This window comes from Rana temporaria, chromosome 5, assembly GCF_905171775.1.
Source record: "Rana temporaria chromosome 5, aRanTem1.1, whole genome shotgun sequence".
NCBI classification, from domain to species: domain Eukaryota; kingdom Metazoa; phylum Chordata; class Amphibia; order Anura; family Ranidae; genus Rana; species Rana temporaria.
Window position 1 is genome coordinate 160,423,862 of NC_053493.1, and position 18,794 is coordinate 160,442,655.

An 18,794-nucleotide genomic window follows, 5' to 3' on the forward strand; every position below is an offset into this window, starting at 1 on the left:
CCCCAATACTGAGGGGATTTTTTACCCTGGGGACACAGAGGAAGACCACCCAGGAACCGTTGGGGTTATGGGCCACCCAGGCCTCACCGAGGATTGGGTCCCCCAAGAAATCATGAATGGCAGAGTACATAGCCACCCCAGAGATCCCATTACCAAACACAAAGAGAAGTTACATGGTGGGAACAATGGGGGGACAATTGAAGGAATGGACCAGAAATACCACCCAGACAAAATGGATGGGAAGAAGGAAAGGGACCAGGGACAAACGAGAGGGGAAAAAGAAAAAAAAAAGAAGAAAATATTAGGAGCAGGGATGTTTAACTTGAGCAGTGGGATTTTAAATCTGGATGAAATAAATTTTTTAGATCTGGGACTTAAAATATGCCCCAGATAAAAACTTAAGTAAGTTTGAGGTCTACATTGATCTACAGAAATTCATTAGAAAGTTGAATATTAAAAAGTTATTTTCAATGAAGAAAACGAATGCAACCACCCCAGCGCAAACAATCTATGAGCATACAAAGTTAAGGAATAACTCTACTTTCAATCCAAAAAATCCAGGAAATGATAGCCTATAAGTATTTAAGAAAATGGTAGAGGAGGATATTAAGGAATTAAAATTTCACAAATCCAAAGAGAATCATGTTTGGTATACCAATCGGGATATAGAAAATAAAAAATAAGTGATTATCCAATCAGCGGATAACGGTGGGGGACTGGTGATTCTGAATACAATTTACTATGAGAATGAAATAAAGAATTTATTAAGTAAAGAGCACACATACAAAAGGTTGAATTATAATAAAAAAAAATAGATATTTAATTGTTTCTCATATACCAATAAGGGGAAAGAAAAAGGCATTCTGAATAAAAAGAAAGCTAAATATTTGGTACCTGAGTCAGCAACTACACCAGTCAAATACTACCTACCTAAGGTTCACAAGAATCAGGAAAATCCACCAGGGAGGCTGACTATAAGCAGTATAAATTCCCTTTTCTACAGACTGGGTGAATACTTGGATGAATATCTACATACAGTTGTATTCAAAATTATTCAACCCCCACTGAAATTGATTGTTTTGCCAAGTTTGACATTGATTTTGATCATCCTGTCATCCTGCTTACAATTAAATCAAAGCGGCACGTGTAGGTCAGACAAATATAACATAACATTTATAATGAAATAACCACAAATGTCTTTTTTGTGCTCACATCATTATCAGTTTTATTCAACCCCCAATTGACATTCAATCTTAGTACTTAGTACAACATCTTTTTACAGTTATAACAGCTTTTAAACTTGAAGCATAGCTTGACACAAGTGTCTTGCAGCGATCTACGGGTATCTTCGCCCATTCGTCATGGGCAAAAGCCTCCAGTTCAGTCACATTCTTAGGCTTGCGCACTGCAACTGCTTTCTTTAAGTCCCACCAGAGGTTCTCAATCGGATTTAAGTCTGGTGACTGCGATGGCCACTCGAAAATGTTCCAGCCTTTAATCTGCAACCATGCTCTAGTGGACTTGGAGGTATGCTTGGGATCATTGTCCTGTTGAAAGGTCCAACGTCTCCCAAGCCTCAGGTTTGTGACGGACTGCATCACATTGTTATCCACTATCTCCTGGTACTGAAGAGAATTCATGGTACCTTGCACACGCTGAAGCTTCCCTGTACCTGATGAAGCAAAACAGCCCCAAAGCATGATTGACCCCCCCGCCATGCTTCACAGTAGGCAAGGTGTTCTTTTCATCATAGGACTTGTTCTTCCTCCTCCAAACATAGCATTGATCCATGGGCCCAAACACTTCTAATTTTGTTTCATCAGTCCACAGAACACAATCCCAAAACTTCTGTGGTTTGTCCACATGATTTTTGCATACTGCAGTCGACTCTTCTTATTCTTTGGAGACAGCAAGGGGGTGCGCCTGGGAGTTCTGGCATGGAGGCCTTCATTACGCAGTGTGCGCCGTATTGTGTGAGCAGAAACTTCAGTACCCACATCTGACAAATCTTTTCTCAGTTCCTCAGCAGTCACAATGGGACGTTTCTCCACTCTACGCTTCAGGTAGCGCTCAGCAGTCGAAGTCAGCATCTTCTTTCTGCCACGACCAGGTAGCGTTTCAACAGTGCCCTTTGGCTTGAATTTGAGAATGATGCTTCCTATGGTGTCTCTTGGTATGTTTAACATCTTTGCAATCTTCTTATAGCCATTGCCATTCCTGTGAAGAGTAATCACCTCTTCTCTTGTCTTCCCGGACCATTCTCTTGACTTCACCATGTTTGTAACCACACCAGTAAATGTCTAGAAGGAGCTGAGTATCACAGTCATTTTAAAGCTGCCTGATTGGTGCTTATTAGGCTTTATTGCTGCTCCCTGACATCCACAGGTGTTTTAATACCTGATTGAAAACACTTCAATGAACCTCTGTTCTTTAGAGTGGTAGTCTTTAAGGGGTTGAATAATTGTGTAAATGAAGAATTCACGAAATAAACATTTACTACTGTATTACAAAACCAATTGATGTCATTTTAGTTGCATATGGTTCTTTAAGAAGTCCTTGTAGGATTTCATTCTGAATACAATTACAAATGTACACTAAATTCCCTAAAACCCTTTACAGCATTGGGGGGTTGAACAATTTTGAACACAACTGTATCTACAATCATATCTGTAGTGAAGTGAGTAGCACTTTAGCCTAGCAGCAAAAGGGTCGCTGGTTCGAATCCCGACCACGACACCATCTGCCTGGAGTTTGCATGTTCTCCCTGTGCCGTACTCCGGTTTCCTCCCACACTCCAAAGACATGCTGGTAGGTAAATTGGATCTTGTCCAAATTGGCCCAGTATATATATGTATATCTGTGTGTATGACTGTGTGTCCCAAGCGTGTCACGATCCTACGGGGTAAATTGACCGCACCAGCCAAGCAGACACTGGCTGGAAAAAGCGCCCAGAGGCGATTCAGTTCGCATGAGTAGCGCTATACAAGTCATTCATTCATATCTGAGAGATATTAAACAACAAATGTCAGAAAGTAAGGATATACAGATGACAAATGAGGATTTTCTTGTCACTATTTTTGCACATTATAGTGCAAAAGGATGGTCTGGAAAGTGCAAAGAGAGAGACCAAATATTATTTTTTACAGAGGTTACATTAACAATATTGTCATGATTTGGAGGGGCAATAAGACATCTTTGGAGAGATTTTTTGAGGAGATTAACTCCAACCAGTATGGGATCTTCTTAAAAAAAAAAAAAAAAAGAAACAAGATGGCATTTACTATCTAGATTTGCAAATTTGTAAAGAAGGAAGTAGACTAGGCACAAAAACTTGCTTTAAACAAACTGATCATAATGGCTAATCCCTTCCAGGAGCTGCCACCATCCGAAGTGGTTAGAAAATGTCCCTAGATGACAACTCATGAGTATCCAGAGGAATTGCAGCAACAAAAAATACTTTGATCAAGAGGTTTATAGACAAAGGTTACAAAAGAAGGGAATTGGAAGGATTAAAGTGGAACATCAAAAATATGAATAGAGAATCACTCCTAATGGATAAACAAGGAAAATAATCCAAGAATATGGAACTTGCTTTTCTCAATGGTTTTAATCGACAATACAAGAAAATATAGGGTATAGTGAGAAAATACTGCCCCATTTTGAAATCTGATAAGATACTAAAGAAAATCCTTCCACAAAGACAAACTTTATTATAAGCGGGCACCTACGCTAAGAATTAAGCTGGTACATAATGCCCTTGAGCCACCTAGAACATTTGCTTGTTACCCAATCTGAAAGGTTTCTTCAGATGTCAGAAATGCCTACCATGTAGGTAGAGTAAAAACAACCTAAGAGAAAGGAGTACGTTTGTCACTTATGTGATCGAATGTGCTTGTTGATAACAGTATGTGGGCAGGACCACAAGACCACTATTTGTGAGGATAGGAACACATGAATAACATTAAGGTTTCACTAAGCACAATCTGTCGAGACACTTTAGAGAAGCCCACAACAGAGACCCTTCCTTTATGGTGTTCTATGGTATAGATCAAGCAAAAGAACACTGGTATGGAGATAATAAGAAGATAAGCATCTCCCAAAAATAAACTAAATTAATCTATATACAGTATTGAATTCTCTCCAGCCAGAAGGTTTGAATATTGATATAGACCTAAATTGTTTTATATCAAATTATTGAATTTATACTCAGACTGAAGTTTAATATGTTTATATTCCTAGATTTGGAGTGAATATATGTTGGTCCATATAAAGTCCCTATTTTCATTATATTAGCTTTATTTATTTAATATATATATTTTTGGTGTGAGAGACCAGTTCCATTAAATCAATTTCAAATTTTTGGTTACTAGTTTCACCTCTGCTTATAAGATTTTACCTACTTAGGTTAATAATATAATTGGCTCATTTATAGTCCCCGTTTTCCCATATTAGTATTTTTTGGTTTATATAGACCTGTATATAGATGAGTGATACACAAACACTGCTCGACTGTGTGGAAACTGCAGCACCTTGTGTCTACTTACCAGAATTAAAGACTGTATGCACATATATATATATATATATATATATATATATATATATAAATAAATAAAAGTTCTATTGGCCAGGGTATGGTGTGATTCAGGGGATTGCATTGCATCAAGCTGCTCGGAAATAAATCACTTAATGCTTGAAATCACTGTCGCTGACGCTGTACCCTTTTTCAGCAGCACCACTGCAATGCATTGGGGGTGAACTGGATGATAGGTTGCAAGTTTTTTTTGTCTTTTCTTAAAGTAGGATTGCCCTGGGCATGACTGATGTGCAGTGACAGTCCCAATGCACCTGGTGAGAATAGACTGTCAACGTTACTGTTTTACTAGGTCAGATCTCAACTAAACTCAACTAAGCCCTCAAATGGCCGATGTCATAGCTGATCACATGTGCAGCACTATGGCAACTAAAGATTTGAAAAGACAGTAAAATGACACTGTCTTCAGCTGTAAAGGGATTGGAGGGTTTGGTTCAATTTTAATATTTTAATATTGATAGGTTTAGGCCTGGGTTTACACCTCTCTAATTTAAGGTACAGTATATGAATTTTCCAATAAAATCTATGGAAATGCATAAAAACTAATGTTGGCCCTTTCCAGTTGCATTGCCACTTCAAGCTAACCTTTGTTCTGTGTAGTCTTACTCAAATCTAAAAGACTATGAGAGTAATGATAGTGGAACATACAAGATTGTGAGACACCATATAAATCATGTTTTTACTGTGTTAAATAGATTTCCGGCATTTTGTTTTTTTGCATAACTGCCCAAACTTGGTGTACCATGTAAACATAGAAATGGTTTATTTTTTGCAGGCAATGATGAAAATATATGGTTACACATTGATGCAGCATATGCAGGAAGTGCCTTTATTTGTCCTGAATTTAGATACCTTATGAAAGGTGTGGAGGTATGTACAGAGTATAGATTGGTTATTTAATGGAAATTTAACATTTTTGGCTAGATACATCTTTTGTATTACTCTAAAATGAATATTTACACTGAACACACCTTGCATTTATCTGCATAGCATATAGTTTGGCAGATGTCTCACTGAGAGCAGCATCTGTCCATGTACCGTACTTGGACCACTGGGATACACCATAAGCAAAGAACACTTGTGCCTTTAAAATGTCTTTTCTTTTTCTGCCCAAAAATTTTAATTATTCATGTTTTCTCCTACAGAGATTTTCCAACGCACTGGAAAATCTCTGTTTGTAGCAAAAGTTCAAAAAGCATTTCCCTGAGGCCTCGTACACACGACCAAATTTATCTGCAAAAACCAGCAAGAAACTTGCTGGTATTTTTTTTTTGCAGAGGAAACCGGTCATGTGTACACTTTTCGATGAGGAAACTGTCGAGGATCTCGTCGAGCCAAAAAGAGAGCATGTTTTCTTTTTCCTCTACAGGAATGGGGAAATTTGGCTCGCCGAGATCCTCGACAGCCTAACAAGGAACTCGACAAGCAAAACGATGTGTTTCGCCCGTCGAGTTTCTCGGTCGTGTGTACGAGGCTTCAGAAATGCTTGTGATTGCCCTGTAAGTAAGACCTATGCAGACTAATTTGTAACTGATTGTCACTGAAAAAAATTGTTACTGGTAAATAAATATATATATATATATATATATATATATATATATATATATATATTAATATATATATATATATATATATATATATATATATATATATATATATATATATATATATATATATATATATATATTTAAACTAGTTACGGTATACCTATTTGTGTAACATTCTTATTTCTCTAGATAAAATAGTCTAGTCAATTGGGTTTTTAATTGGCTCTCTATATGGTTACCTATTTTCTGCCTATTCTGTCAGTATTTCATAGGTTCTTTCCTTATTCTGATTCTATAATATTTCTAATGAGTGATTTTCACTTTATTCGACTCATCTTTTATCTTTTTTTTTTTCAATAACTAGGAACATTTCTTGTTCTCTATTGTCTTTTTACTGCCTTTATAAATAAGTATAATCCCTTCCTGAAAAAACAGAAAAATTGGGCAATTCTTTTATATCATATTACTCACATATTCTGATTTCTCATTTGCCAAAAGATAAAGTATCCAAACCAAAAAATGTCATACAAACATCCAACATGTTTCGCCAATAACAACATGACTTTGTTGGGAGAAATTATATACAGGATTCACAGACATGTGTTTGGTGCAACAAAAAATATGCAAAGGCTTTCTCTTATGCCAGTTCTTTATAGATGATGCTCCACCCACTCTATATATGCAAATGGTGTCATGCCATACAGTACAAAAGCATTTGCATATAATGAAATTGCCCATTAATTATATTTTTGAGGATGACATGCACAGTGCACCTTCAATACACAATTTGTTTTTAATGCCATATTGTAGTTGTTGAAGTCTTTAATATATTTATTTCATGACTTTTTATACAAATTTTCACCATATTTTACCTTGATTTTGGATGTTCAATCATGGATACAAGGAAGTTAGGTGAACCTTCAGTTAAACCATTTTGATTTTTAAAATTGAAATAAAAAAATTATTTAGTTTAAGCCTTGAGGATTTTCTTTTTTAAAGCCCCCCTTTTTTTAGCCCTATATAAGTTCCCTAGCCACCCAAAATTTCAAACATTTAGGATTCCTTGATTTAGGATGAGCTTTTTCTCCCTATTTTATATACATATATTTTGTAAATGTTTCAATACTGTGCATTGGAACTATATGGTCATTATTCCAACATACATGAGCTAGCAGAAACAGCATGCTAAATAAATGACTCCTACAATGCTACAGTTATAAAAATAAATTAATGCCTATTGTTTCACTAGCTAGGGTTTGTGATTTTTCTTTCACACTAGGAATAAAGGGGCATGCTTTGCTTTATCCATTTTTCTTTTATCAGTCCACCTTTTTGCATTTCCATGTGGCTGTGCACAAACAGGTATTCATGTTTTTTATTCTGTACATCCCACTAGGTTTATGTGGTAGCACTTCTCTCAAATCTTTATCATCTATTGCTATTAGTCAGTTTTTTCACAGGATGTTTAAAATCTGGCTGATTGGTTTGAGTAGTAGCCAATCACCTTAATAATACATTCTTCTTTCTTATATTATTCTTTTAATAGGGATATGCAGGTCCAAGATTTTACTTTTAGATATAGAGTAGCTGTGATGTTTACATTTTGACATAGGGTATCTATGGTTCTCAAATGTTTCATTAGGATTATTATGCTCTTATGCAAAATATGCTGTTGAGCATTACATTTTGCCCTAAGAAATAATCCAGTTTCAATGTCCCATTTTAGAGAACTGTGGTTCAGTTAGTTGTTATCTAACTTTAGTTGATAGATGATGTTGGTTTTCTCACTTGTAAAATACATGTTAATGGAACTGGTATTTTAAACTGCTACCAACTCTATTAATAAATCCCTCTCTCCATCACACAAGTTGAAGACATTGGGGCAGATCCACAGAGCGAGTACGCCGGCGTATCTACTAATACGCCGGCGTACTTTCAAATTTTCCACGTCGTATCTTTGGTTTGAATCCTCAAACTAAGATACGCCAGCATCTGGGTTAGATCCGACAGGCGTATGGCTTTGTACGCCTTCGGATCTTAGATGCAATACTTCAGCGTCCGCTGGGTGGAGTTCTCGTCGTTTTCCACGTCGAGTATGCAAATTAGCTATTTCCGACGATCCATGAATGTACGCGTGGGCGTCGCATTCTCTTACGTCGTCTCTATTCAGCTTTTTCCGGCGTATAGTTAAAGCTGGTGTTTTGCGGCGTATAGTTAGACTTGCCATGTTAAGTATGGCCGTCGTTCCCGCGTTTCATTTGAATTTTTTTTTTTTGCGTAAGTCGTCGGTGAATCGGGATGGACGTAATTCACGTCTATGTTAAAAAAAATGACGTCCTTGCTCCCCCTAATCGCCGATTTGAATTCCGCCGCCAGGGATAGACTACGCCGCCGTAACTTAAGGCGCAAAATCTTTAAGGATTCGAACTAAAGCCAGGTAAGGTACGGCGGCGTAGCGTATCTCTGATACACTGCGCGGGTGCAGATCTCTGTGGATCTGCCCCATTGTCTATAAACCAGGAACAAAACAAAAAAATAGATGTACCTGTTTAAAAAACAATGTCCCCCCCCCCCCCCCCCCCCAACAACTGCATTAAATATTTTTATAGGTCGGTGTACAGGCTGTGCCTATTGCAGTCCCTTTTGTATTGTCTATAAATATTGGCATTGAAAAGACAAAAGCTGTGCTTCAATATGAACTGAAATAAATCCATCACAAAGTACACAGGCATGGAGAAATGACTTGCTCTTTAGGAAGTGTCTACAAATCTGAATACCCAAATTAAATAAATTACTGTATAAGCCGTCCACATCAAGGCTCTCAAACACCACTCTTTCCTCAACTATAATTTCTTGCAATCTGTTGACAAAATCTCTTGTGTCTTTAATGTAAGATTTTCACAATAGGTCAGATCAGATTTTTATTTCTAGACATGATGGGTTCACAATATCTTTGTGGTCCTTTGGGGTTGAGAAAAAAATATCAATTGTTGGATTAAGATTTAACATGTATCTATATATACTATTTTTTGAGATCACTATGGCCTTTTTTATTTGTTTTTTAGCAGGCCATCCAACTCCTGTATAGAATCTATTGCCAGATCACTTTCCAAAGTCTCATATTGAGAGATGTTTAAAGACATACACTATATTGTCAAAAGTATTGGGATGCCTGCCTTTACACGCACATGAACTTTAATGGCATCCCGGTCTTAGTCCGTAGGGTTTAGGAGTGTATCATATGAATATTTGATCATTTTTTCAGAGGAGCATTTGTGGGGTCAGGCACTGATGTTGGACGAGAATGCCTGGCTTGCAGTCTCTGCTCTATTTTTTTTTTTTCAAAATTCTTTATTTACTCACAACAAAAAGCGCGTCCACATGGACCACATCAATGCAATGTAAACAGTAACATCTTCATACATGCCCGTTTATATCAGTACAACACAGTAAGACATTGGTTATAACAAAGTCCGCGGTTGTGCAGCATCATGCCCTGAAGACCGAGTTTCCCCAGTCTACTCCTGATGGACTTGCCCACCAGTGGGCATCTATCTACAAGGTGCATTACGGTTTCAGTGATCCGTAGACACGCCCTTCTTTTCCCGTTATCCAAAAAGAGAAGGTGGGAGAGAAGAAAGGAAGACAGAATGAGAAGGAAAATGAGAAAGAGGTAGCAGGGGGAAGAGGAAGGGGGGGGGGGAGTGGGGGGGGTGTCCGCGAGCATGGGGCTCAGCATCTTTCTGATTTGTTTTTTCTCTACAGGGTGGTTGGGCCAATCTTTCCCTGTTGGGGGGGGGGGGAGTCCAGGGCGGGCAGTCTATGTCGGTCTCCTAAGTGTTTGTCCTTCGTCGGAGTAGGTAAAAACGTTCCACAGCTGCCATGTCTGCTTGTACGATTCCTGCCTATCACGATCTGTGAGGATGAGATCTTCCATTCTGTTGATATCATCAACCCTCCGGAGCCACATTGCCACCGTAGGTGGGTGTGTAGACTTCCAGCAGGCGGGGATGCACGCTTTGGCAGCGTCCAGGAGATGCCGGACAACCGATTTTTTATATACGCGTGCGGGGTAGGTATTGGCGTGTAGCAGGAAGTATGCTGGGTCATTTGGAATCTGGCGTTCGGTAAACATCTGCGATATTCTCCTAACCTCCGACCAGTAGAACTTCAACAGTGGGCAGGACCAGAAGATGTGGGTCAATGTTCCCACATCTCCCTGGCAGCGCCAGCACACGTCCGACGTGGACCCAAAAACTTTGTGGAGCAAGGCCGGGGTGCGGTACCAGCGGGTCAGGATTTTGTAGTTCGTTTCTTGTATTTTGGCGCAAATAGAAGATTTGTGTGTGAAAGTCAGGATCTGTTGTCTTGTTTTAGCCGAGAATGTGCATTTCAGTTCCTGTTCCCATTTCGCAATACTGGGGAGCAGATACCCCTCTTTTGGTGTGATCAGCGCGTTGTGTAGAATGGACAGTGCGTGTGGAAGCGTGCCCGTCTCTGCAGTCTCTGCTCTATTTTATCCCAAAGGATAAAGGGCTGAGGTCAGGACTCTGAGCAGGCCAGTCAAGTTTATTATAAAAATAAACCTTTTATTGGACTTTTAATGTAAAAAAAATATTTGCGGGTGCTGGACATTCCAACTACACTTCGAATTGTAGTTGCATGTTCATAAACCAACTGCTTAGTAATCTCCATTTCAGCCACCTAGCATATATACATTAAATATCCTACAAATATGTATGTCTATGTACAGAAGAGTCTCCAGACACCACTGTCTCAAGGATAAAGTAGAACGTTGCCTGATATATCCAATGCAATTTTACGCTGGTTGCATGCTTGTAGGTTTTTAAACAAACGATTGTATTAATATTTGTATGAAAATTGTACAAAAATTCCTATTGCTTTTAATGACTTTATGACTGTTGTTTAAAAGTACTTCAGAATTTTGGGCCAGATTCACATAGAACTGCGGCGTAGATACGTTACACCGCCGCAAGTTTTCATCGCAAGTGCCTGATTCACAAAGCACTTGCGATGAAAACTACGCTGGCAGCCTCCGGCGCAAGGCGGGCCAATTCAAATGGGCGTGTGCCATTTAAATTAGGCGCGCTCCCGCGCCGGACCTACTGCACATGCTCAGTTTCGCAATTCCCGTCGTGCTTTGCGCGCCGTGACGTCATTTTTTTCGAACGGCAACGCGCGTAGCGTACTTCCGTATTCCCGGACGTGTTACGCAAACGACGTTAAATTTAAAATTTCAACGCGGGAACGACGGCCATACTTTAAACAGCAATACGATTGCTGAGTAAAGTTAGGGCAGGTCAAACGACGACTAACTTTGCGACGGGAAACTAGACTAGCAGCGACTTAGCGAACGCGAAAATCCGTCGGGAATCGGCGTAACTTCTAATTTGCATACCCGACGCTGGTTTACGACGCAAACTCCCCACAGCGGCGGCCGCGGTACTGCATCCTAAGATCCGACAGTGTAAAACAATTACACCTGTCGGATCTTAGGGCTATCTATGCGTAACTGATTCTATGAATCAGTCGCATAGATAGAAACAGAGATACGACGGCGTATCAGCAGATACGCCGTCGTATCTCTTTGGTGAATCTGGCCCTTTGTTCACATTTACCATTCACTTTTGGAATGAATTGACCTTCCAAATGAAAACCACATACATATTAGAAATTAGTTTGTTGAAGAAAAATTTCCATCCTGCTATCTCAATATTTCTCACCACTGCAGTTGAGATTGAAACTACTTAAGATTATACAATTCAACTCACAATCTTAAAATCAAAGATTTTGAGTGGAATTCTACTAGTTTACGGCCAGCTTAAAGTCTATGGAACTCCAAAAATTTGAGAATCTTTTGGAATTCTTTTTCCAGGATCAGATGACAATCACCTATTATCTATTGGCAGCTGTACCCTTATTTACTAATCTGCATAAGAAAAATAACATCAGCCAGATGGTTGACTGTGAGCATTTTTTAGAAATTTCCCTCATTTGTTTTTATTTTGGTATCGTAGTTGTGATAAATGCAATGGGCCAGATTCAGAGACATCCACGGCGGCGTAACGTATCGCATTTACGTTACACCGCCGCAAGTTTTACGGGCAAGTGCTTGATTCACAAAGCACTTGCCTGTAAAGTTGCGGCGGCGTAGTGTAAATCCCTCCAGCGCAAGCCCGCCTAATTCAAATGGGGCGTGGATCATTTAAATTAGGCGCGTTCCTGCGCCGAACGTACTGCGCGTGCTCCGTTTTGAAATTTCCCGCCGTGCTTTGCGCGAAATGACGTCGCACCGACGTAATTTTTTGAACGTCGACTTGAGTTACGTCCTTTCCTATTCACGGACGACTTACGCAAAAAAAAACAAATTTAAAATTCGACGCGGGAACGATGGCCATACTTTAACATGGCAAGTCTAAATATAGGCCAAGAAATAGCAGCTTTAACTATACGCCGGGAAAAGCCGACTAGCGACGACGTAAGAGAATGCGACGGCCGTGTGTACCTTCGTGGATCGCCGGAAAAAGCGAATTAGCATACCCGACGCAGAAAACAACGCAAACTCCACCCAGCGGGTATTACACCTACGATCCGAAGGCGTACGAAGCCGCACGCCTGTCGGATCGAAGCCAAAAGCCGTCGTATCTTGGTTTGAGGATTCAAACTAAAGATACGACGCAGCAAATTTGAAAGTACGCCGGAGTATCAGTAGATACTCCGGCGTACTTTTTCTGTGAATCTGGCCCAATGTTTTGACTTATATTTTCCCTTTCTTTCATATATTTTATATCAATGGCCATCTTGGAAAGTATGATGGATAGAAAAATGTGTGTACTTTCATTTCCAAGCTCTCATTTGTTGTCAAGATAAGTCCTGGTGCCTTATGACAATATAAATAAGTCTATGAATGAAGGGACCTTAAGCAGGCAATAACAGATTACATGGCCACAGAAAATGTATAGAAAGAACAACATAACCTAATAAAAAGTGACCCCCCAAAGGCATGAGCCAGTAACAATTTCCTGTTCATTCTTTCTCTTAATTATGTGTATTGGTTACTGAAGGAAATGAATGAGAGCTGATGCTTGAAATAGATCATCTGTCAGCATGGAAACAATTGAAAAGCTGTACAGCCTTTTCATTACTTTCTGTTTGCTCTTGTCTACTGTTGTATGCGGCTAGATCTCATAAAGGAAAGAAAAAGGAAAACAGAGAAATAAAAAGAGTGACAAGCAAACAAATGTGTCTAATTTCATCCCCAAAGAATACAACCTGTATATAAACTACAGAATATTCCAGAAAATCCCAAAATGTAAATGGAACTGTTGTTAAAGTTCAAATTTGTTGCCTTTATTACAGTTTGCAGACTCGTTCAATTTTAACCCACATAAATGGCTGTTGGTGAACTTTGACTGCTCTGCATTTTGGTAAGTAAAACAAAAAAGTTTATAATTCGATCTTCTATATAAATCATGTATAATAATAAAAAATACTAATTATGGTGAAAACAGCACCCATGTAATTATAAGTTGTGGTGTTGCCATGTCCCAACCTTTAACCACTTAACCCCCGGACTATATTGCTGGTCAAAGACCAGAGCACTTTTTGCAATTCGGCACTGCGTCGCTTTAACTAACAATTGCGCGGTCGTGCGACGTGGCTCCCAAACAAAATTGGCGTCCTTTTTTCCCCACAAATAGAGCTTTCTTTTGGTGGTATTTGATCACCTCTGCTGTTTTAAGTTTTTGCGCTATAAACAAAAATAGAGCGACAATTTTGAAAAAAATGAATATTTTTTACATTTTGCTATAATAAATATCCCCCAAAAATATATAAAAAAACGTTTTTTTTCCTCAGCTTAGGCTGATACGTATTCTTCTACATTTTTCGTAAAAAAAAAAGGGCAATAAGCGTTTATTGATTGGTTTGCGCAAAAGTTATAGCGTTTACAAAATAGGGGGTATTTTTATGGCATTTTTATTAATATTTTTTTTTTACTAGTAATGGCGGCGATCAGCGATTTTTTTTTTCGGTACTGCGACATTATGGCGGACACTTCGGACACTTTTGACACATTTTTTGGGACCATTGGCATTTTTATAGCGATCAGTGCTATAAAAATGCATTGATTAATATAAAAATGCCACTGGTAGTGAAGGGGTTAACACTAGGGGGCGGGGAAGGGGTTAAGTATGTTCCCTGGGTGTGTTCTAACTGTAGGGGGGTGGCCTCACTAGGGGAAATGACTGATCTTCTGTTTATACATTGTATGACAGGATCGGGAGCTGTAACGAGCAATCGCGGGTGACCGGCGGCAATCGTGCCCGCCAGTCACGGGGTCGGGGGCGAGTGGGGGGCGCGCGCACGGGCCCCTAGTGGCCTGCGCGAGAGCCGACGTTATATTACATGCTCTCGCGCAGGGGAGCCGACCTGCCGCCATAAAACTACGGTGGCTGGTCGGCAAGTGGTTAAACAAAGTAATTTGATTTGTATTTTACCGTGTATGGTGTTTTAAAATTGCAGTCCTCCATCTTGCCTAGTCCTCCTTAGCCTCTTTGCTTTCTGAATATGAAGGGCAAAAAAAGTGAGAGCGCAAAAAATGTGCACGGTAGGACTGAGAGAAACCACATAAATCCATAGAACTGACCCTTTCTTAGAGAGTTGAGTGTATTTAAATGGTATTTCAAATTGAGAAAACCACATTATGCGTTCCCATTCAAACAATAGTGACAGATGAGCTCACCATTGTGCTGCAGTTAAAAATGTTCTTGGAGGAGGGGGGGGGGGGGTCTAAGTGACCACAAAAGATAGATAGGCCTATTGATTTCACTGATTTATTAGGAATAAATGTGCAAAAAGAACATCCTTGTGATTGCAAAATTCTTCGTAGGAGAAAAGTAACTGTGCTAAAAAAAAGTCTTAACAGGGCCCCTGGGTAGTCCATTATTTGCCCCTGTGCACCCTCTACCCTGACCTTGGGTCTGTCACCACTTTTTCTCCCCCCCCCCAAGGGGGTACATTCTTTCCCCCATCTCCCATCCCACCTCTCCTTTCTTAATTGCATTCTTTAATGTATAAAACCATTATTATTTATATGTTCTTTGCACACTGCAAATCGGCACAAGCTTACTATATCAGATGATCAGGGATCATATTTTGTGCCAGGGTCTTAAAACATATATAAATCCTAACAATGAACTTCTTTTATTTCCTCCCTTTTGAACTGTTAACATTCCATTAAAAGCATTTTGTTATATCTGTTCAATAGGTGGAATAGTACGATTTTTTGTAGTTAGTTACCATAAAATCTTTTTTTTTTAAAGTCCATTGAGGGACTGTCTGGCTATATGCTGTTGCCAACAGAAGGTTTGAAGACTGTCAAAAAGAAAAAAAAATTGAAGGCCAACCCCCCATATAACCCTGACTCTAACCATCATGTCTCAGTTTTTTTGTTAGTGTAGAAGGAGGTTTGATGCCTCTTGCTCTCTAATTATTTGATTATGAAATGCAGATGAAAATACAGGGTTTTAAAGTCTAAATCAGGCCACTCTGGTTATTAGAATGGATCCCCCAGGGTCTACTGGGAAACCAACACTTCCAAGAGTTTCAATCAACTGGATCCCTTGAAAAACATGCAGCTCAGGAATCAGGGTGATGGCTTCCATCTGATGCTCCTCAATCAGGTGTTTTGCTTGGTGACAGATCTCCTCTAAAACTGCACTTAGCAGAGACCACCATCCAAGTTGTCTTAAACCAGTATTAAATACAAAAACAATAATATACTGCAACTTATAAATCCTTAAATGTGGTGGCTGCATCTTTTTTACTTTTTTTTTTTTCGCTTGGTAATCTCCAGCCAGTAGCACCCTTCCTATCTTAGTGGGTGTCTACTCTGGATGAAGGAGCGACGGAGACAACTTTGGACAGCAGCATTGTTATGCCGGAGAGGGGATAGTGTTAGATTCACTAGCAAATTTAGATGGACTTAAAGGGGTTGTAAAGGTTCGTTTTATTTTCTAAATGGGTTCCTTTAAGCTAGTGCATTGTTGGTTCACTTACCTTTTCCTTCAAATTCCCTTCTAAATGTTTTTTTTTCTTTGTCTGAATTTCTCACTACCTGTTTCTTCTCAGTAAGCTTGCCCCCATCATCTGAGCTGTTCTGGCTGGGGGTTAGTCAGCATGCTCGCCCCCTACCTTGGGACTACATCCCCTGCGGGGAGACGCTGTGTTCACAGTGTTCACTAACAAATAAAGTCAAGCTCCAGCTAACACTTTTTAAGCATTTACCGCAACAGTTTTTTTTCTTTTGAGATAAAGGTTTTACCACAATGAATAAAAAGTTTATCTTAAAGCGGTTGTAAAGGAAAAAAATGTTTTCCTTTAAAATAACAAACATGTTATACTTACCTCCACTGTGCAGTTTGTTTTGCACAGAGTGGCCCCCGATCCACGTCTTCTGGGGTCCCTCGACGGCTGTCTCTGGTCCTCCCCGCAATTACTGACCACAGTCCTGTGAGAGCTCGCATGGTGGTGAGTAATTGCGGGCGGGCTCCCGTGATACAGCGAGCGGCCATAGCCACTCACTGTATCACTCGGCCCTGCCCCTCGGCACGCTACGTCACTGGATGTGATTGGCAGCAGCGCCAGCCAATGGCTGCGCTGCTCTCAATCCATCAGCTCTAGCCAATCAGCGGCCAAGCTGAGCGGCGAAGAGGATCTCGGGACCGCGCGGGACTTTCGACGGGTCAGGTAAGTAAAACGGGGGCACCATCAGATGTTTTTTCACCTTAATGCATAGATTGTTTTAAGGTGAAAAAATGTTTTTATTTACAACTACTTTAACCCCATTACTATCACTTTTGCTGGACAGTTTGGTCTGTTAAAGGAGTTTGAAAGATAGCAGACTTGCTGGATCACCAGGTGAAAAAAAAAAAAAAAAGTCTAAACAAAGACTAATACAGCCACCACATCTAAGGCCTCGTACAGACGACCGGACTGTTCGCTGAACTCGGTCCGCCAAACCGTTTTTAGTGGACATGTCCGGCCGGAGATTTCTGTCTGATGGTTGTTCACACCATCAGACAGAAATCCCCGCGTACACGATAAGCGGGGACGTGGCCGTGACGTCGCCGCAAAGATGACGCGGCGACGTGCGCGGCCCTGGAAGTTCAATGCTTCCACGCATGCGTCAAAGTGATTCGACGCATGCAAGGGATGGCGGCCACTCGGACATGTACGGTGAGTGCGTACAGACGACCGAACATGTCCGACGGACAGGATTCCAGCGGACATGTTTCTTATCATGCTAAGAAACATTTGTCCGCCGCAAAACGGTCGGCTGGACAAATGTCCGCTGGAAACCTGTCCGTTTGGCCGTACAGACGACCGAACATGTCTGCTGAAACTGGTCCGCGGACCAGTTTCAGCAGACATGTTCGGTCGTCTGTACGAGGCCTAAGAATTGGTAAGATACAATATAATACACTTTTGTTTTGTTTTTAACCACTTTAAAAGTGGACTTGCACTTTGCTCATACTGGGCAAAGAAAAAGGTTCACTTAGGTACCACCCTGTGTATATATTTGCCAGCACACCAAGGATCTACAATCACCGTCCAAGATTTATATTGCAGAGAGATCCCATCATAAAGTTTCAACATTTCGGAGTCGCGCAGGACCCCTCCGTCTTTATGACGTGATCTCTCTGCAATAAAAACCTTGGATGGTGAGTGTAGATCCTTGGTATGTTGGTGAATATATACACTGTCTAAGGCCCCATACTCACGAGCAAACATGTCTGCTGAAACTGGCCCGCAGGCCAGTTTCAGCAGACATGTTTGGTCGTGTGTGGGCGCGAGCGGGCCGAATTCCAGCAAACATTTGCCCGCCGGGCCTTTTCCCAGCAGACAAATATTCCTGGACTTGTTTTAAAACAGTCCGCTGGAATTCTGCCCGCTCGGACATGTACGGTCGTCAGTACAGACCTACCGTACATGTCCAGGCGCCCGCCGTCCCTCGCATGCGTCGAATGACTTCGACGCATGCGTGGAAGCATTTTAAAGGCGGGCCGCCCACGTCGCCGCGTCATTGTCGCGGTGACACCGCGTCATCGACGCGGCGACACCGCGGACACGCCCCGCGTATTGTTTACGCGCGGACTTCTGTACGATGGTGTGTACAACCATCGTACAGAAGCCCTCTGGCAGACATGTATGGTGAAAACGGTCCGACGGACCGCTTTCACCATACATGTTTGGTCGTGAGTACCCGGCCTTAATGTTTCCAGGATGCAGCTGGTAATCGTCACAGCATCCACCATTGACGAGCCTTGTTATCCAGGAACGCGTGTGATAGGAATACAACAAGACTTTAGCTACCACCCTAACTAGCAAACCCTTCCTTTGGTTGCCCAATGCTCTGTTTGGCCACCGGTAATTAATTAAAGAAGCCCTGCGCAAGCTTTGGGTCACAACCTGCATAAGGCAGAAGACTCTTTATCTGCAGAGCAAAGCACAGGTTCACATTAAGGACAGCTTAAATAGGAAAAAAAATAACAGTATACCATAATTGTAATTCCACACTTCTGCCTACCAGCACTTGGGTGGTTGATTCAAATCACAACTACGGCACTACCTGC

General features: G+C 40.7%; 1 protein-coding gene across 2 annotated transcripts in view; it reads left to right on the top strand.

Annotated features, from left to right (window-relative positions):
• The window catches only part of DDC (dopa decarboxylase), a 173,237-nt gene that overhangs the window by 100,930 nt on the left and 53,513 nt on the right, over positions 1-18,794 (top strand). For both annotated transcript variants that reach the window (XM_040353312.1, XM_040353313.1), the window contains exons 8-9: positions 5,367-5,461; positions 13,519-13,586. In XM_040353312.1, coding sequence (XP_040209246.1) covers positions 5,367-5,461; positions 13,519-13,586 — 163 coding nt within the window. The remainder of the gene's footprint in view (positions 1-5,366; positions 5,462-13,518; positions 13,587-18,794) is intronic.